Source organism: Chiloscyllium plagiosum, chromosome 1 (assembly GCF_004010195.1).
Source record: "Chiloscyllium plagiosum isolate BGI_BamShark_2017 chromosome 1, ASM401019v2, whole genome shotgun sequence".
Lineage (NCBI taxonomy): Eukaryota > Metazoa > Chordata > Chondrichthyes > Orectolobiformes > Hemiscylliidae > Chiloscyllium > Chiloscyllium plagiosum.
The window spans coordinates 86,086,833-86,108,749 of NC_057710.1; the positions used below are offsets into that span (position 1 = coordinate 86,086,833).

General features: G+C 39.7%; 1 protein-coding gene across 4 annotated transcripts in view; it reads left to right on the forward strand.

Annotated features, from left to right (window-relative positions):
* Window positions 1–21,917, forward strand: part of nmu (neuromedin U) — a 33,169-nt gene that overhangs the window by 4,052 nt on the left and 7,200 nt on the right. The window contains exons 5-9 of one of the 4 annotated variants that reach the window (XM_043701676.1): window positions 9,532–9,561; window positions 9,667–9,717; window positions 13,945–14,019; window positions 15,607–15,660; window positions 19,796–19,834. In XM_043701676.1, coding sequence (XP_043557611.1) covers window positions 9,532–9,561; window positions 9,667–9,717; window positions 13,945–14,019; window positions 15,607–15,660; window positions 19,796–19,831 — 246 coding nt within the window. In that variant the 3' untranslated portion in view covers window positions 19,832–19,834. The remainder of the gene's footprint in view (window positions 1–9,531; window positions 9,562–9,666; window positions 9,718–13,944; window positions 14,020–15,606; window positions 15,661–19,795; window positions 19,835–21,917) is intronic. The other 3 variants (XM_043701696.1, XM_043701686.1, XM_043701705.1) reach the window with 3 other exon arrangements.

Genomic DNA, 21,917 nt, shown 5'->3' on the forward strand with positions numbered 1-21,917 from the left:
CAAAGATTTTGTCCCTACAGCTCTCTGTGGCAAAGGATTCAAAGACTGCCAACACTCAGAGAAGAAATTCCTCCTCATCTCAGTTTTAAATTGGCACCCCTTTATTCTGAGACTACACCCTCTGGTCCTACACTGTTGCAAGAAAAGAAATATCCTCTCAGCATTTAACCTGCCAAGACCCTTAAGGATCCTATATGTTTTATGAGGTCACTGCCCATTCTTCTAAACTCCAATGAGTAGAATCCCAACCTATTTAGCCCTTGCTTATAAGACAATTCCCCATACTGGATATTATCCTATGAACCTTCACTGAACTGCCTCCAATGTAAAGAATCATTCCCTAAATGAGGGGACCAAAACTGCTCACAATATTCCAACTCTTACACTCCAACTCCCTTGAAATAAGGGCTAACATTCCATGAACCTTCCTGGTTACCTGCTGCATCTGGGTGCGAGCTTTCTGTGTTTCATACACAAGTACCCCCAAGTCCCTTTGTGTTGCAGCTTTCTGCAGTTTTCACCAATGAAATAATACTCTATTCTTGCGTTCTCCCTTGCAAATTTAATTTATTTGAAATCACTAGCTTTTGAAGCGCTGCTTCTTCATCAGGTGGTTAAGTGGCATTTTGAAAGCTATTGATTCCAAATAAACCTGTTGGACTATAACCTGGTGTTGTGTGATTTTTAACTTTGTCCACCCCAGTCCAACACCAGCACCGCCAAATCTGTGTAAATTGTTTGTAAACTGTCTGTATCCCTCTCATAACCTGCCTTTCCACCTATTTTTGTGCCATTTACAAATTTGGCTACAGTACATTTGCTTCCTTCCTCCAGGTCATTAATATATATTGTAAACAGCTGCAATTCCAGCACTGATCCCTCTGGAACCCCACTGGTTACATTTTGCAAACTGTAAAATAACCCATTATCCCCATTCGCTGTTTCCTGCCCACTAACTAATTCTCTATCCATACAATATACTACTTTGAAGACTATGGGCTCATATGATTTAGCCTTTCGTGAGGTACCTTGTTGAATGCCCTCTGGAAGATCAAATATAAGACATCTACAAGTCCCCCTCTATTCATTTTGGTTGAGAATTACTCAAAAAAGTCTAATAAATTCGTCAGACACAATTTCCCTTTCATGAAGCCATGCTGACTCTGCTTGATTAGATTATGATTTTCTGAATGTTCTGCTTTTACTTCCTTAATAATTGATTCCAATACTTTTCCAACAATAGATGTTAGCTAATTGGTCAATTGCCACCCTCCCTTTCTGAATATGAGTATCACATCAGTAGTTTTCCAATCCTTTGTATTTCTCCAGACTCCTGTGAGTTTTGAAAGAATACAGTCAATGAATTTACTATTTTAGGACCCTAGGAGGAAACCATCAGGGCCAGGGGCTCATCTGCCTTTAGCCTCATTAGTTTGCCTAATACTACTTGTTTAGTGATTGTGATGGTACTTAATTCCTCCCCTATATTCTTTAATATTAGTAGGATTTTGAAGTATCTTTCATCATAAAGTTTGTATATTCCTTGCTAGTGTGCCCTCGTATTTTATTTTCTCTGTCTTTATTATCTTCTTTGACTTCCTTTGCTAAATTCTGAATCTCTCCCACTCTTTCCTTTCACCCTTTCAGGAATATACTTTCTCTGGATTCTTGTTATCTCATTTCTGAAGGCTTCCCATTTTTCAGCCGCCCCTTTACCTGTGAACATCTGCCCCCAATTAGTTTTTGAAAGTTCTTGCCTAATACCGTCAAAATTGGCTTAAATCCAATTTAGAGCTTCAACCTTTAGATCTGGTCTATCCTTTTCCATCACTATTTTAAACCTAATAGAATTATGGTCACTGGCCCCAAAGTGCTCCCCCACTGACACCTCAGTCACCTGCCCTGCCTTATTTCCCAAGAGTAGGTCAAGTTTTGCACCGTCTCTAGTAGGTACAGCCATACATATTCTGCCTCACTTGACCTGATTTAACATCCAACAGGCACTTAGCTGGTTGGCAAATGGGTCCTTGGCATCTTAAGGACAGATAGTCCACCTCCAGGAGCTCCAGGACTGAGACTGAAGATCACTGCGGGAGCTCTGGACAAATAGTAGGTGAGAAAGAATTGCTGGGACCAGCTGGAGCAGCCCTGATGGAATGTGGGGCAAGAAATCTTCACATGTGCAGTCCTTGCCACTGGCCACAGTTTTATTTATTGAGCACAAGCCGCAGACTTGCTTTACTGGAGGCTTACCACATTCAGAAATTCAGAAGAGGCAGAATAAACCCTGAAGTGCACCTTTTGGGGCAAAAGGCACACCAGAAATAATTGGTCATGAGTGGAAGTGTGATGGGGTCTCCACTCTTACCTTCCTGCCAAACTATATGATTCCCCCTTCCAGATGTCCTTCAGAGGAACACTACGTTCTGTCATTGTGTCAATGCTAGTGGAGAAATAGCCATCCAAACTCAACCTAACTTTCTGCTTCTGCTATGAAGGGCTGGGGATTTCAGCATTTCCGGGAGACAGTCATAGAATCCCTGCAGTGTGGAAGCAGCCCATTCAGCCCATTGAGTCCACACTGAGCATCCCACCCAGCCCCTTCCCATCCCTGGATCTACCATGGCCAATCCACCTAGCCTGCACTTCCCTGGATACAATGGACAATTTAGCCTGGCTAATCCACCTAACCTACACATCTTTGCACTGTGGGAGGAAACTGGATCAAGTGGAGCAAACTCTACACAGACAGTCACTCAGGTTCCTGGCACTGAGGCAGTAGTGTTAACCATTGGACTATCATGCTGTATATTTTAAGTGTAAAACATATGTTTTAAATGTAATGAAAGTTTCTACTTCTAACACCCTGTCAGGCATTGAGTTCCAGATCCACGATCTTATGACGATGATCACTGCTTAAGTGCCAATTTTATGGTCATAAATTAGACCTCCACAAATTACATATTTCCTCCATCATATGCAGTAAATTTTAAATTTTAAGTAAGTTCCTCTTTAAAACACGACTCCAAGATTTTTGGTCAAAAGTCACACAACACCAGGTTATAGTCTAAGAGGTTTATTTGAAATCACAAGCTTTTGTAATGAAATAAAATTATGCATTAACATGTATACGTTTTTAAAATTTTAATTTGCTTTTATGTTTTTTTTGCTTATATTGTGCTTTAAGATGGAATATGTTTTAGTCAAAAATACCAAAATAATAGATAAGTATTTTGGAACTTTGCTCAGTGTTACTTGACGACAAGGGAGTGCTGGTATTTATACAGAATTTTGCTTAAGCAATCCACCTGTTTCAGTTGTGGTCTATCATGGATTTGGTCATGCAGTGCTATAGAGTCATATAGCATGGAAATAGGCCCTTTGGCCCAACTCATCCATGCCAACCAGGTTTTCTAAACTGAACTTGTTCCATTTGCCTACATATGGTCCATTTCCCTCTAAACCTTTCCAATCCATGCATCCGTCCAAATGTCTGTTGGAACAGTACCTGCCTCTACCACTTCCCCTGGCAGCTCATGCCAAACGTACACCATGTGAAACATTTGCTCCTCAAATCCCTTTCAAATCTTTTCCCTCTCACTTTAAACCTATGCCCTCTTGTTTCAGACTCCCTGCCCTTGAAAAGACTTTGGCTATTCATCCTATCCATGCCACTCATTAATTTATAAACCTATATAAGGTCACCCCTCAGGGAAAATTGTCCCAGCCTATTCAGCCTCTCCTTATAATTCAAGCCTTCCAGTCTCAGTAACATCCTTGCAAATCTTTTCTGTATCTTTTCCAGTTTAATAACATCCTTCCTATAGCAGCATGAACAGAATTGTATGCAGTATTCCAAAAGTAGCCTTACCAATGTCTTGTACAGCTGTAAAACATAGATTCATGCAACACACAAAAGGCCCATCGAGTCTGCACCAATATAGCTACCACGAAAGGTACGCTCACCCCAATTGTCCCATGTCCTTACATGTTGCTACATTCGAAGTGCTCATCCAAATATTTTTTAAAGCTTATTAAGGTTTCCAGCCTACACTACATTCCCAGGCAGTACATTCCAGATTCCCATTGTCAGCTGAGTGAATTTTTTTTTCCAAAATCCCCATTGAATTTCCTGCCCCTTACTCTAAAACTATGCTCTCTTGTGATTGACCCATCATCTAAAGGGAACAGTTGCTTTCTATTTACCCTGTCCATACCTGTCATAATTTTACACAGTTCAATAATGTCTCTCCTCAGTTTTCTCTGCTTTAAAGAAAATAATCCAAGCCTATCTGGTCTCTCATTATAGCTCCAGTTCTCCATCCTAGGCAACATCCTGGTGAACCTTCTTTGTACCCCCTCACGCTTTCACATGTAGTGAGGCGATCAGAAATGCACACAATACTCCAGTTGTGGCCTGACCAAGGCTCTGTACAACTCCAACATTACCTCCTTGCTTGTACACTCAATGCCACAGCTGATGAAACCAAATATCCCATCTGCTGCCTTACCTATCTCATTCATGTGCTCTGCTGACTTCAGGGATCTGCAAATAATTACTGAAAGATCCCTCCGTTCCTCTACGCTACTCAGTATGCTGGCATTTATTAAATAATCCCTCATCTTGTTTCTTCTTCCAAAGTGCATCACCTCACACTTATCATGGTTAAATACTATCTGCCACTGGTCTGCCCATTTGACAAACCTATCTATATCTTCCTGTAAGATACTTCTTCACTATTAACCACTCTACCAATATTGGTGTTGTCTGCAAATTTGCTTAACATTCCCCCCACGTTTTCATTTGTATCATTTGTTAAAAAAACAAACAATAAGGTCCCAGTACTGATCCTTGTGGTACACTGCTGGTTGCTCAAACAGCCTTCTACTACTACCCTTTGTGTCTTATTACTGAGTCAGTTTCTGATCCATCTCGCTAAGTTTCCCTCAATTCCATGTGCTTTAACCTTCTCAATCAGTCTCCCATGTGGAACCTTATCAAAAGCATTGGTAAAATCCATATAAACTACACCAACAAAACTTCCCTCATCCACACACTTGATCATGTTTACGAAATACTCTACCAAATTTGTTAGGCATGACCTCCATCTTACAATCCTTACTTAACTCTTACCTTTCAAAGTGGGTATTAATTCACTGCTTCAGAGTTTTCCCCAATAATTTCTCGACCAGTAATGTGAGACTTAGCAATCTGTAATTTTCTGGTCAATTTCTATCATCCTTCCTGAAAAGTGAAACCATATTACCCTTCCTCAAGTCCTCTGGCACTTCCCCAGTGTCCCAGCTCCTCTATTCAATGCTCTGATTGATGAAGTTAAAAATCACACAACATCAAGTTATAGTCCAACAGGTTTATTTAGAAGTACAAGCTTGCAGAGCGCTGTTCCTTCGTCAGGTGGCTAATATGGTAGGGTCATAGGACGCAGAATTTATAGCAAAAGCCTCCACATCCTGATTGATGAAGGCAAGCATGTCAACTGCCTTTTTCACCACCCTGTTTACTTGTGACCCCACTTGTAAGGAACTATGTATCTGCACTCCTAGGTCTCTCTAACCAAAAAAGAGAATTTGCTGTAAAATCTCAGCAAGTCTGGCAGCATCTGTAACGAGTGAAAAGAGCTGACGTTTCAAGTCTAACTGACACTTTGTCAAAGCTGAGGAGCTTTGCAGATGCTGCCAGACTTGCTGAGATTTTCCAGCATTTTCTCTTTTTTGGTTTCAGATTCCAGCATCTGCAGTAATTTGCTTTTACCCCTAGGTCTGTCTGTTTGACAACACTCCCGGGGCCCTACCATTAATTGTGTAAGTCCTGTCCTGGTTTGGCTCATCAAAATGCAGGTGACGCAATTACAAGCTATGGCAATTTTTTGTTTCCATGCCTATCAAAACTGATTAAATAATGATGAATTGGACTACTCAAAAACAGAACAAGAACCAGTGTGGGGCATTAGAACATAGAACAGTACAGCACAGAACAGGTCCTTCAGCCCACAATGTTGTGCCGACCATTGATTCTCATGTAAGGTAAACCTAATGTCCGAACCCTCAAATTTCTGTGACCATATGCATGTCCAGCAGTCTCTTAAATATCCCAATGACCTCGCTTCCACAACTGCTGCTGGCAACGCATTCCATGCTTCCACAACTCTCTGCGTAAAGAACCCACCTCTGACATCCCCTCTATACTTTCCGCCAAACAGCTTAAAACTATGACCCCTCGTGTTAACAATTTCTGCCCTGGGAAAAAGTCTCTGGCTATCAACTCTATCTATGCCTCTCATTATCTTGTACACCTCAATTAGGACCCCTGTCTTCCTTCTTTTTTCCACTGAAAGAAGTCTGAGCTCAGTCAACCTCTCTTTGTTAGATAAGCCCTCCATTCCAGGCAGCATCCTGGTAAACCTCCTCTGAACCCTCTCCAAAGCAATCACATCTTTCCTGTCAATGTCACGCTGCAGCCTACAACAGTCCTCTATACTGTCAACAACACCTCCAAACTTTGTGTCATCTGCAAACTTGCTAACCCATCCTTCAATCTCCTCATCCAAGTCATTAATAAAAATTACAAAGAGTAGAGGCCCAAGAACAGAGCCCTGTGGAACACCACTCACCACTGACTTCCAGGCAGAATACTTTCCTTCCACGACCACTCGCTGTCTTCTGTTGACCAGCCAATTCTGTATCCAGACAGCTAAATTTCCCTATATCCCATTCCTCCTGACCTTCTGAACGAGCTTACCATGTGGAACCTTATCAAATGCCTTGCTGAAGTCCATATACCCCACATCCACCGCTCGACCCTCGTCAACTTGTCTACTAACATCCTCAAAGAACTGTTTTTAAATTTTATATCTTCCATTAATAAATTAGTAATGAGAATCTTGTCCAACTTATATATCATTCTGGCTGAATTAATATGCGCCAAGAGTCGTGTTCTTGGATACTATTGAGTATTTCATTTCTGATGCTATGAGTTTCTGATGTCATAGTGTTTATGCATTGTTCAATGTATCCACCGTGTGGCCTCATTCTGTAAATATCTATGAATCTATGAATATATTTGGATTTCTGAAAGGCATTAGTTAAGGCTACATAAGGCTACTTAATAAGATAAGAGCCCATATTTTTGGTGGTGATGTATTAACATGTATAGTGGTTCGGTTTAACTCATAGGCGACACAGAGTAGATAGATAGGGCATTTTTGAGATGACACCTTGTAAATAATGAGTAACACAGGGATCAGTGCTGGGGCCAGAATTATTTACAATTATATTAATGACTTGGATCAGAGAAGTGAATGTAATACTTCAAGTTTGTTGTCATACAAAAATAGGTGGGAAGGCAAGAGGTGAGGACAACACAAAGACTTTACAGAGGGAAATAGATAAGTTAAGTGAGTGGGCAAAACTCAGCAGATGGAATGTAATGTGGGAAAATACAACCTAATGCACTTTGGAAGGAGCTGAAATAATTTAAATGGAGAAAGATTGCAGAAATCTGCAGCACAGAGGGTTGGGGATCCTCATGCATAAATCTCAAAAGGCGAGCATCCAAGTTCAGTAGGTAATAGGGAAAGCAAATGGACTTAAGATGCAGAGAAACAAGCTGAGCTTGAGTGACTTCAGAGTCAGTGTGACTGCAACACTAAGATGTTGGCTTTCCACAATATGTGATGGAGTAGAAACTGAGACATTGGCTATCTGATACTGCATTTGTTCACATGAAGTAGGCCATCACTTTGAGAAAAAAAGGATGAAGCTAAAGCTCTGTGCAATGCCCTTTGCCAGGTTCATTCTGATACATCCATGCTTTTTGGTAGCAGAATTTCTGACAGCCCTGTCAAGACACCGCACATTTCTATGTGCAATTCCATCAGGCTTTTCATACAATCTGTCCCATTGAAATCCTCATCTGAGTGTTCAGCAGAAGTTCTCTTGTGCAGTGTCACGTTCCATTGATCTGCCATCTCCATTGCCCTTTTCCTCTAACCTAGCTGCAGGCTACTTGTGTCTCATGATTAAGCTAATACTCATTTCAGCCCTATGCTATCCTCTGAAGTATGAACAATATCTGAGGTGATGGATACAGGTATAAGGTTGAGTGGAGTGTTTCATCACTATTAGTCTCTTCTTCCTCTTTCACTTCTCTCCTGTAACACTTTCTGATCAGCTGGCAGGTTTTGGATACCTGGAGACAGAACAGAGAAGATTTACAAAAATGTTGCTATGGCTTAAAAATTGCAGCAACCAGGAAAGGATGATTTGGCTAGGTCTGTTGACCTTAGAACTGAAGATGTTAACATTCTGACATCTTTCAGCCCATTCCTTGCCCATAGCTTCAGTCAGTGTAGCTACAATGATCTTGAGAATTGTCTCTTCCATTACGCTGAAGATATGCAACTGTTCCTATTTCCCTCCGGTTCGCTACCCCTGCCTTCATACTGCAGTGGAAAGGAGTGTGCATCAGTGAGTACACTGCAGTGGGCTTGGGTCATGTCTCTGTCATGATTAGGTATGATAGGAGATAAGAGATATGGGTGAGCTGAAGCTATGCATATTAGGTATGAGTTATGATTGACAGAGATTGTGACATGGTAGTTCAGTGGTTAGCTGCCACATAGCGCAAGGACCCTCAGGTGACTATCTGTGTGAAGTTTGTACATTCTCCCTGTGTCTGCGGGGTTTCCTCAAGGTGCTCCGGTTTCCTTGCATAGTCCAAAGATGTGCAGATTAAGTGGATTGGCCATGCTAAATTGCCTTAGTGTCTAAGGATGTGCTGGCTGGGTGGATTAGCAATGGTTACAAATATAGAGAGGGGGATGCATCAGAGCGGGCTGTCTTCAGAGGGTCAGTATGGACTCGATGGGCTGAATGGTCTGTGTCCACACTGTAGGGATTCTATGGTTGTTGCTAGGTGAGTGGTGTCGGTGTGGTGAAGTGTACGAGACTAATGTGCAGTTGGTAAGATATGGCATTTGAAGGTGTATTGACTGACCTTGATTACTTGCGTGAAGTTCATTGAAATTTCAGCATTGCCATTACCCCTAAGGGCAACATTGCTGACATTGCCTTCTCAGAGTTGGTTTGGTGGATCTCCTGCCTCCCTGTGGAGATAAGACCTCACTTTTTCTATTGATACACAGCACTAATACTTACAGTAGTATGTAAAAGAATCTTGGAACCTCCTCCCTGCCACAATGGGCCATTGTCATCTCTTTTCCAGCTCCAAGTCATTGGTGTGATGAACTCCAGCATTTGCTGCAGCCAAAACTTACCATCACTCATTGCATGCTTTGGACAGGCTGGATGTTACAAAGATAGATATGAATACATAACCACAGAGTCTACCTGCTGCTTACTTTGGAATGTCAGGGAGTGGTTACCTGCATCCATTTTCAAGCCTTGTCCAATCTTTCTACCTATGTATTACTTTCTACTATATTGTTTGATAGATTATAAATTTAAGTATAACTAGTGGTCCAACATTAATACCAGGCAATCTATTTACAGGATTCACAAGACAAGGGCGAAAACAAAAGGGTAAGCATTATAAATTGCAGACTTTAAAACAGAGTATGTATATATGAGGAGTCTTAAGTAATTGATATATTTGACGATAAAATACTTCTCCATTTTTTTGTGCAGTTCTTATTTCATTATTCTAAGACCCATGACACAGGCAACTCTAATTTTATGGTAAGTGATGTGGAGGACGTCTTAAACTGCCTGGTAAGATTGTGTTAAAGCCTAACTTTCACTCCACTCCAGACATTAACTTCCAAGTTAGTGATCATTAACCATACCACCAAGGCTTAAGGTTATTATTTTTCTGTTTATTGCAGAAGCTATTGTCACTACATTATTACAGCTTTGCTGGCTCAATCGGTGAGAGGAGATTTGATATTGCTTTTTAGAATTCCTAGCTGTAATTCCATAAGAACATAACATTAACTCAGCATTCTGCAGCCTCTGAAGATGCTAGCTTTTAATTTCTTCATCACGATAATGAATATTGAATGTGGGAACACATATAATTAAAACATCAGAAACTAATTATATTCAGACAAGCCTAGAGACCTTTTTTTTATTATTTTTCTTAAGGCAATAGTCTTGTGACAACACTTATCACAATGAAGTCCAGCTACTCTACTTCAGAGACTGCCTTGGTCCCAGTGGTGGCTACTGCTTGAATTTGGTGCTGTTGGGACTGCTGGCTAACAGCCCACTGAGCATTAAATAGCTGCAGGTAGCTCATATTTGCAGGGATAGATTCCCTGACAAATCTTCAGAGGGAAGTATGGGAAATCCTGTCATCTGAAAAGTCTGACAATGTGTGTTTATAAGATTCAGAAACATTCTCTCACTTTGCAAATGTCAGGAATATAAAATGAGTCATATCACATTTGCTTCTTCTGACTTGAATTTAGGAACTTACAAGCATATATCAACCTCTAAATGTTGTCAGGGTTTGTATTATTACAGTAATTAATTATTGTAGCATAGAGGCAAGAGGTGAGAAATTGGGCTCATTATAACTGTTTTTTGATTGCTACATGTGACGGTCAAGCTCAGACATGATGCTGCTGGCACAGTCACAGATCTATAGGATCATGTTGGACATCCTTGCCATGATGACAAGAGTCTGAGCTTCCACTTCAGCATCCAGTCATAAGTTAACTGCTGCAATGTGATGACGCATACAGCATCAGCATTTATCCCCAAGTGTGCGAATTGCGTTGGTTACCATTTCAGTGTTGATAAAAATGGAATTTAAGTTGAGTGCAAAACTCTGTTCTAAGTTGATAATGGAACACACCTTGATAGTGATTGTAAGATTTTTGTCCAGTTTCCTCATGTATCACCTACTTTTTGGTCCATACCCATCAACATTATACTGCAGATTGCCTCATCAATGTTCATATCTGAGTCTTCTGCAGTAGAAGTTGTTTGCAGCATGATAGTCCAGAACCTGCACTGACTCCTCTGGCTGTCTATGGCTAGTGTATGATCACATTTTGATCTATTCCTATGTTCTATTCAGATACATTTAGTGTCAATATCTGAGCTAGTACCTGTGAGCACAAAATGTCTATGATGCAGTGGAGAGATGAAGAAGGAGTGGGAATAGGAAAGAATTATGTGTGAGGAATTATATACGAGAAAACCAGCAATGATGGTTTTAGCCCTGCCATTGTCCATTCCCTAATTATTGGGCATTCTATTAATACTTGGCATCATCACTTCCATTGTTGGGTTAGGATCCGCACGAGCACTTATTCCCTCCGGTTAGCTCCTGCTGAAAGAGAGCAAAGTGTATGTAGAGTCACTGTTATTGTTGAACAGCTGGTAGTGTTTTTAATCTGTGAGAAGTGGGTGTGAAGTTTATAGCAATGCTAAATGTGTGAGGATGATCTAAACTAATGTCAATTATGATGGATAGAAAGAATTAGCAAGTGAGTGGTGGGGCTGGCGTGATTTGATCAGTAACTAACACTAATGATGCAGTTGGCGGGGTATGACATTAAAATTGACTTTAAACCTATGGCATTGTCACAATATTAGACCCCTGCTGAAGTGTCCAGTTACTGAACAACATGGTTATTCTGGCTGAATGCTGAGGTCATGGTAATGACCAGGTAGCTCAAAGGTTTGTACTGCAAATGTTGCAACTAACAGCATGAATGAATTGTGCATTGTGATTCCCATGTTTGTTTTCAGGAAGTATCCAAGTTAACCTAAGATGCAATTGTGCTTAATTCTAATTAATTTCATGATAGTAATGTCTTCTCCATTATTGTCAATGATGACAGATTATGGTTCGTCACCAATTTATGTATTTTGTGAATTCAGTTCTCATGAAGAATTATCACACTGACCTGGCATCAAGCTAGTAAATCTTCTCTGAATGACCTCCAATGCATTTACATCTATTCTTAAATAAGGAGACCAAAAATGCACACAGTATTCAAAGTATGGTCTCACTAATGCCCTATTTAGCTGAGTATGCCATCCTTACTTTTATGTTCAATACCTCTCATGATAAAGGATAACTTTCCATTCATCATTGTAATTACTTTCCAACTTGCTAAATTACTAAATTTATGCGACTCATGCACCAGAACAATTAGATCCCTGTACACATTGTTCTCCATTTAAGTAAGTCTCTCAAATGTCTGACTGGCTTTAAATATTTATGGTTCACTTGACCATCTAAGAGCACATCTCAGGACATGGTATTTCCTTGGCAACTCAACTGGTCCACTGCAGGCAGCATAATACCCAATTGGGTAGTATGTAATGTGTTCATAGAGCAGGTTTCTATATATATCTTTTGCCTTTTTCAGTCTGATAGGGGCAGGACAAATATCAAATAAGCATCTGAAAAATGTTGCATGATGACTTGGAAACCCTCTTCTATTCAACTGTGGCACAGTCCTCAGAGCTGTCAAATAGCTTCTAGTTAGCATGTTCCCAGGGCAGGAGAGATTATATAATTTTTCCATGTCTTGAAGCGAATATATTCTCCTTTATTCAAGATTTGTAAAGCATACGTCAGCATTGAAGTAAACAAGGTACTAAACAAAAACAAAATGCAGTTACTGGAAATTTGAACTAAAAATGGAACATATTGTCAGTAGTTAGCAGGTCAGGTAAAATCTATAGAAGAAAAAGCAAAGCTAACTTTTCAGTTTAAAGAGATTTCGCCAAAACCGTAAAAAGTTAGAGCTGCAACAGATTTTTTTTAAAGCACTAAAACAGGGAAGGGCAAGGGGTTGGGGAGGAGGCAAACAACAAAGGTACAGTATCCTATAGGGTTTAATGTATAAGATATCAAATGATAAAAGGGATGATGGTGCAAGTTAATGGACAAGTAAATGCATAAAAGATGTGTCCACAGGAAGCATAATGATAATGTCAGCAACATCACAAACAGTTGTGCAATAAAATGGGAAATGTGGTGATGATCTGAAATGTTTTGAACTGAGTTTTGAATCTGGAAAACTGTAAAGAGCCTAAACATAAAAAGAAGGGTGTTGTTACTTGAGTCTGCTCTTAGCTTCACTGAAATATTGTAAAAGTTTGAGGACAGAGAGGTCAGAATTGGAGTGGAGTGGAGAATTAAACTGGTAGGTGACTACAAGCTGGTTGTTATGCATGCAGACTAAACAGACGTGTTCCACAGAATGAATACCCAACCTGTATTTGTCTCCCAGTGTATAGGAAACTGCATTGTGAGTAGCAAATACAATACACTAAACTGGAAGAAGTACAATTCTTTGATTAAAAACAAAATACTGCACATGCTGGAAATCTGAAACAAACAGAGAAAGCTGAAGAAACTCAGCAGATCTGATGGCACCTGTGGAGAGAGAAACAGAGTTAATGCTTCAAGTCCAGTATGACTGTTCTTCAGAACTGAGTTTCTCCAGCATTCTCTGTGATAGTTACAAGTCCTTGATATTTTACCTGAAAGAATTTTCTGGGGCTGTGTGCAGTGAGAAGGGATGAAGTAAAACAGCAGTTATTTAATCTCTTGTGTTTGTTCAGGGAGGGACTGTGAGAATGAAGATGTGGTGTGAGGTGATTGAAGCATGGATCAGGGTGTTTGAAAGAAACTTTAAACAGATGATATGAGTCTTTTCTACTTCAGTCTTTCAAAAATCAATCAAAGAATATTAAATTTTTGGTATTGCATTCTCATTGTATGTGTCACTTTAAAAGAAATCTCTGCTGCTTGTCAGTAACAGATTTATAATCTGCAGGAAATTTTTATGCAAGTGACTTTTCAGCAAGAATCATTTCAGCCTGTCTGTTCTGTTTTGTTCCACATCATGTCGACATGGTTTTCTTTGAAAATGTACTGTTGTGTCACATGATCAGTTGATCATTGTTCCTCATATGTCCTTGTTCATGTCCTCTCAGTCCTCTGTCCTGCATCCTTTGCTGCAACTTGTCCCTGAGCTTCATGAGAGAAGAATGAAGAAAGGCAGAGGTGATGTACGTAATTCTTTAGTAATCCTGCCAGCACTGTCTTGTGACATTAACCGTTGTTTTTGTTTTTACAAGGAGAGATGGTCGTTTGGGCCAATGAACAGCTATAAGTGTGAATAGGTTGACATCAAATGATGAAGCCATTGTCGGTGGTTTCTACTTTTGTGAATTCAGCCAAACTAGTGTTTGCCCTACATTTGTCATTTGCAAGGTTTAAGGAGACCAATAGTCAATTTTCAAATTTTGTGCTTAAAAATTGTTCAGTGTTTTCTAACTTTAAGATCATGGCTATTCTTCAACCTTACTTCCATACACTTATTAAAAATGAACTCTAGGCTATGGCTAAACTCCAATTAGTACATCCATGTGTAGGTAGTTCTTTATGAGTTAAATGATTTGATAGTACTAAACTTACGACGTGGAGTGTTAAGCATGATAGGACTCTCTGTGGGAAATTGAATGGGAAAGTTCAGGACTGCTGTATCTGATCTTCCAACTATCAGTTTAAGTAGGCGAGAAGCTAGAGGTTGCATATGGCTACAATTTCCTACCCAGTATTCTCTGTCAGCGTCACACCTCCCTGAAAAGGATCCAATCGGGTACTATATTTTTTACTATCGATAGATATACATCAATACATCAAGAAAGATTCTTCAAATTTCTCTAAGCTGAGATATTACTTAGATGAATCTGTGAACGGAATAAATATGTGATATCAACATTGCTTTCTCTCAATGAAAGTCTTTTCAATATCCTAAGGTTGTAAAAGGCATTAGATAAATGCAAGTTTATTCTATTACAATAAATGGATGAGACTTATGTAACTTAGTGAGATGTGACAGTTAAGTACATTTAATGACTGCTTTTACGACAGTTAAGAATTAAGATGGTGTAATTGATTAATTCCTTCAAATCCCTATTATGTGCAGACATATTTTACAATCTTCTGCATTTTGGGACACTACAGATTAATATATTGACAATGGATAAGTACAGAGTAATACACTATTAAATTATTCTTTGTCTGACCTATATTAAAATTCTCACACACCATTAAAGTGCTGACTCACTTGACTGCCAAAGCACATTACTGCTGCATTAAATGCTTCATTTTAAAAGTACTTTGTAGAAAATCCAATTAGACCTTTTGTTTAGAAAATGTTGCAACTAAACTGTGACATTCCTATATTAAACACTTACAAACAGAAAGAATTTGAGATTTGTATTTTCCAGCCTTTCATAACTATTTCCATGACTAGATACTAAAGCTAGACCCCAATCATCGAGGATATAATATCTGCCTTATGGGGTATCGGTTACATGGATCTCAAGATAATATCAAATTAAGACTGAACATTAATAATAAGGACCTTGTTGTAATCTTTTTCTCAATAACTTCCTGCTTGTCACTATTGGTAACAATCAATGGATAAGTTCTAATCATCAACATTGGTGCAGATTGTTACTATCATATATTTCACAGGATAAACTACAGTGCCATTTTAACCATTGTCTGGAAAAAGTGCAACTGACTAGAAATACATATCTCATTCATATTATCGATTAATTCAATTCTTTTTGTTCTTGTTTTAGGAAGAATTTCAAGGACCAGGTGGAATTCAAAGTCGAGGTTTTTTTATGTTTAGGGTATGTGCAACAATCTGTAAACTCACATAACAATTCTGCAAACCTCTCAGCATTTGCATCCAAACTTAGATACATTAAATGGCTAGGATATGCTCAGTGGGGGACTTGGATTGGAATGGGGCATGGGCTGAAAACAAGGTTATGATGCAGCAACATAACTGTTAATTCATTGAACTTTCATTGAAAAGAAATTGATCAATAACATGTGATCAAAGTATCTGTACAATAGGTTTTCTGATAATTCTGCTATTAAAGTTCTTTTGATTGGCATAATTCATCAAAGTTTGAGCTTAATGGTGTATATTAATGGGCTTGATGTAAGTTTGCTCACTGAGCTGGAAGGTTTGTTTTCAGATGTTTCGTCACCATGCTAGGTAGCATCATCAGTGAGCCTCTGGTGAAGCACTGGTGGTATGGCCCGCTTTTTATGTATGTGTTTAGGTTTCCTTGGGTTGGTGACATCATTCCCTATGGTGATGTCACTTCCTGTTCATTGACTACAGTTCAGCCTTCAACACTATTATCCCCTCGAGACTGATTACTAAACTTACTGATCTCGAACTAAGCCGCACGCTCTGCAACTGATCCTCAGTTTCCAGACCTACAGGCCACATTCAGTGAAGATTGGGGACAATATTTCATCCTCATTAACACTCAACACTGGGGTGCATACTCAGCCCCCTACTGTACTCACTGTATACCCATGACTGCATCGACAAATACCAGTTGAATGCCATTTACAAGTTTGCTGATGACACCAAAATAGTCAGTCGAATCTCAGATGGCAATGAAACAGACTACAGACATGAGGTGGAAGACCTGGAAAAATGGTGCACTGAGAACAACCTAGCTCTCAATGCTGGCAAAGCCAAGGAACCCATTATTGACTTTCGGTGGGATGTTACTCATGCCCCCTGGCACATTAACAGCACAGCAGTGGAACGAGTGGAGAGAGTGTCAAGCTCCTGAAGTGGTCATCCACAACAAGTTTTCTTGGACTCCTCATATGGACACACTGGTTACAAAGGCCAAACAATGTCTCTGCTTCCTCAAGCAGCTAAGGAAATTTGGCATGACGGCGAATATCTTTGCCAACTTTTATAGGTTCGCCATCGAGAACATTCTGTCTGGATATATCACTACTTGGTACGGCAACTGTACCATTCAAGGTCGGAGACAGTTACAGAGTGGTGAACTCAGCCCAGTCAAACGCAAAGGCCAACCTCCCATCTCTTGAATCCATCTACCAGGCCCGTTGTCAAGGAAAGGCAGCCAGCATTCTCAAAGATCCATTCCACCCTGGCAAATGTTTTTCTACCACCTCTACCATCGAGGCGAAGGTACAGAAGCCTGAACACATGCACCAGCCGGTTTTAAAACAGTGTCTACCCTACTGTTGTTAGGATACTGAATGGACTCACAAACGCTTAACATTCGCCCATACCTGTTTTTGTTTTTGCCACAGTTTACTGATTATTTACTTATCTATGCTACTTAACTATGTGATCTGCCTGTATTGCTCTCAAGACAAAGCTTTTCACTGTGCCTCAGTGCACGTGACAATAAATTCAATTCAATTTTTCTCAGCGGGTGGTAAATGGGATCCAAGATTTTTGATAGAGTTCGGTTGGAATGCCATGCTTCAAGGAATTCTCATGCACGTCTCTGTTTGGCTTGTCCAAGGATGGATGTGTTGTCCCAGTCGAAGTGGTATCCTTCCTCAACGGTATATAAAATACTAGTGAGAGTGGCTCGTGTCTTTTTATGGCTAGTTGATGTTCATGTATCCTGGTGGCTAGTTTTCTGCCTGTTTGTCCAATGTAGTGTTTGTTACAGTTCTTGCAAGGTATTTTGTAAATGACATTAGTTTTGCTTGTTGTCTGTGTAGGGTCTTTCAAGTTCATTAGCTGCTTTTTTAGTGTGTTAGTGGGTATGTGGACTACCGTTATGCCATCTGATACCTGAAAAAGTCATCTTAGTGAGAGGATTAAATTATAACTTCCAGGATGTAGACAAGAAAGATTTCTTAGCAACAATAGAAACAACACTGAAAGACAACAAACTCACAGAAGAAATCCAGGATACCATCAGACAGACAATCACACCAACATTAAGCAGGAAAAAGGAGGGAAACATATTCAATACACAAGAAAGGAAAGACAAACTAAAGAATGATAAAAAACATTGTTATCCTACCTGCAGACATAGGATGCTTGACAGTCATTTTAAATCAAAGAGACTACATTTAGAAAGCAAAGGCACTGCTTGCAAATACCAACACTTCCCAACAAGTGATATAGATCCAACCCCACAACTGGATAACCGAATCACAGCCCTGCTCAAAAAACTTCATAAGTCTGGAGAAATAAATAAAACTGACTTCCAAAAAGTGAAACCAGATGGATCCAACACACCACTCTTCTATGGATTGCCCAAAATTCACAAACCAGGAGCCCCCTCAGACCCATAGTCTCGCCACCCAGAACACCAACTTACAGATTAACCAAAGAGCTATACCACACACTAAAACACTTAGGAGAAGACTCATGCCACTCCATCCACACCACCCATGAATTTCTGAAGACCATCAAAGACAGCAAGGTAGAAGAGAATGAAATAATGATCTCCTTTGACGTAACAGCCCTATTCACATCCATCAACATCAATCTGGCCAAGGAAACACTGGCTACACTATTAGAAAAACCAAAGACATAGACACCAAACACCACCAGCTTCATCAGCAATGACAATATCATCAAGTTAGTGGACCTATGCCTTACCACCCACTTCGTCTTTAACAACAAAACCTACAGACAAACCAACAGAACATCCATGGGATTTCCAATATCATGGTTCTTAGCAGAGGCAGTTAATGCAGAGATTCGAACAAGCAGCTCTGCCAACCATTCAACCCAACCTTTGGGTCCGCTACGTGGATAACACCTTTGTCATCACTAAACAAAACAAATTAGAGGAAATCTTCAAGACCATCAACAATACCCTTACTGGCATAAAATTCACTAAAGAGGAGGAAAACAACAACAAACTGCCATTCCTAGATGTTGCACTACAGCAAACATCCAATGAGGAACTTAAAACCAGCGTCTACAGGAAAACAACACATATCAAAGCAATCATCCTAAATCCACAAACGAAGCTGCATTAGAACATTATTTCAACAAGCCACCACACACTGCAGCACAGAGGAACTACACTGAGCAGAGGAATATCATCTATACAGTGTATTCAAAAAGAACGGGTACCCAATGAACACAGTCTGCCGATTTCTCAGCAACAATCTGAAACAAGCAGACAAAACGATTCCAGAAACCTAGGCCACTGTATCCTACATCAAAACCATCTCGGAAATGACTGCCAGATTACTCAGGCCTCTTGGCATCATGGTAACCCACAAATCCACCAACACTCTAAAGCAGCAGCTAATGAACTTGAAAGACCCTATACAGGCAACAAGCAAAACTAATGTCATTTACAAAATATGCAAGAACTGCAAGAACTGTAACAAACACTACATTGGACAAACAGGCAGAAAACTAGCTACCAGGTTACATGAACATCAACTAGCCACAAAAAGACATGAGCCACTGTCACTAGTAACTTTCACACGCAGGTGAGGAAGGATACCACTTTGACTGGGACAACACATCCATCCTCAGACAAGCCAAACAGAGACATGCATGAAAATTCCTAGAACCATGGCATTCCAACTGGAACTCTATCAACAAACACATTGACTTCGATCCCATTTACCACCACCTGAGAAAAATAGCAGGAAATGACATCACCAACCCAAGGAAACCTAAACACATAAATAAAAAGCGGGCCATACCACCAGTACTTCACCGGAGGCTCATTGGTCATGTTACCCCGTATGATGACGAAACGTCTGAAAACAAATCTTCCAGCTCAGTGAGCAAACTTATATCCAGAACCTCAACCTGAACTACAAATCTTCTCAAAACTCATTAATGTCTCTTAATACAGATTATTAGTGTTGAGTCTGACTGTCTTTGACTAACACTATGACAGGCAATCTCAGGGGCCCTATGGTTACAGTTTCAAAAGCTCAATTTTCCATAGATAATTCATTATTCGTTTTATATACTTTCTCTAGCCACGCAACGGAAGAAGATCATCTAGTTTTCGCTAACAGGTACTTTTCTTCAAATCAGTAGTCTAATCTCACGTGTTAGAATGATAGTTACAAAGTGATCATTTGAATCATTTACAAAATTTATTTGTCAAGATCTAATTATTCTGTTTACTTTATTGCCATTTTCTAGTGCAGTCTAATGATTTATTTCCGTAATTCAGGATATGTATTTTGTTTTCACTGTGAGCTTTGTTTTCTGTTGGTGATAAAATTTGAAGTTGATTTCTGTTTATGGATTCATAGCAACTTCCAGTTGTATTAAGCTTTGATATCTGATATTGTGCTGTGTCTAAGTTAGGATCACTGGTCCGTTCCATTCGATCATAGAAAATAATTCAGTTCCTTCTGCTATCTACCGGCAATGATTCTATTGGGAATAAGTTTGACATTATATTATCGTATAATTTTTTAATCACTCATGGATGTCAGCGTCACTGGCTAGCCAGCATTTATTGCCTGTCCCTAGTTGCCTTCGAGAAGGTGGTAGTGAGCTGTCTTTTTGAATTCTTGCAGTCCATGTGCTGGAAGTAGACACACAATTCTCTTAGGGAGCAAATTACTTGGGTGAATCTAGCTGCTGTTTTATATTCTTCCTGATATTTATTTCCCTTCTTTTGGACAGAGACATTTTGACCAATGTCAAATAGGCTGTTTATTCACTACCATTCTTTTACAATATCATACCAAGTAAAATTTATCTACAATTAGATTTTAGAAGATGCAAATCCAGAGCAAACTAAACAGTAATGGAAAAGTCCTGGGGAAAATTGATATACAGAGAGATCTGGATGTTCAAGTCCATTATTTCCTGAAGGTGGCAAAGCAGGTCAGCAGAGTGGTCAAGAAGGCATACCGTATGCTTTCCTTCATTGGGTGGGGTATTGACTACAAGAGTTGGCAGGTCATGTTACAGTTGTAGAAGACTTTGGTTCAGCCAAATTTGGAATACTGCATACAGTTCTGGTTGCCACATTACCAAAAGGATGTGGGTGCTTTGGAGAGGGTGCACAGGAGGTTCGCCAGGATGTTGCCTGGTATGGAGGGTGCTAGCTATGAGAAGAGGTTGAGTAGATTAGAATTATTTTCATTAGAAAGAAGGAAATTGAGGGGGACCTGATTGAGGCCTACAACATCATGAGAGGTATAGACAGGGTGGATAGCAAGAAGCTTTTTCCCAGAGTGGACGACTCAATTACTAGGGGTCACAAGTTCAAAGTGAGAGGGGAAACGGTTAGGGGAGACATACATGGAAAGTTCTTCACGCATAGGGTGGTGGGTGCCTGGAATGCGTTGCCAGCGAAGGTGGTAGGGGCGGGAACCATAACGTCATTTAAGATGTATCTAGACAGATACATGAATGGGCAGGGAAAAAAGGGATACAGATCCTTAGAAAATAGGCGGCAGATTTAGATAGAGGATATGGATTAGCACAGGCTTGGAAGGCCGAAGGGCCTGTTTCTGTGCTGTAATGTTCTTTTGTTCTTTGTTCCAATCTCTTTCTAAACTCTCACATTTACTCCTTAGCTTAATTTATTGTGTATTCTCATCCCTAAATATGACCTCTGCACAACTTATTTCACTCCTGAACTTTTAAAATCTTTTCTCACTATTATTTCATTCTTTAATATGATAGTTATTTTCACATTTACCTCAATCATTCTACTCATATATTATCTCTTGTTTCTTACTTTTATACCACAAGAAAGCTAATGAATGTTGCCCTTTATGTTTAGAAGATTGGAGTACAAAGACACAAGAGTTATACAAAACTCTAGTTAGATCCCACTTGCGGTATTGTTAGCAGATCTGGGCACCACATTTAAGGAAAGATATATTGGCCTTGGAGAGAATTATGTAAGTTTACAAGAATAATACTTAGACTTGAGGTGTTAAGTTATGAGAAGAGATTATATAAACTAGGTCTGTTTTCTCTAGAATTTAAAAAGTTAAGGGTGATCTGATCAAAGTTTTCAGGATATTTAAAGGATAATACACGGTAGTTAAAGATAAATTATTTCCACTGGTTGAGGATTCTAAAACTGGGAGTCATTGACTGAGAATTAGGGCCAGACTGTTCAGGAGG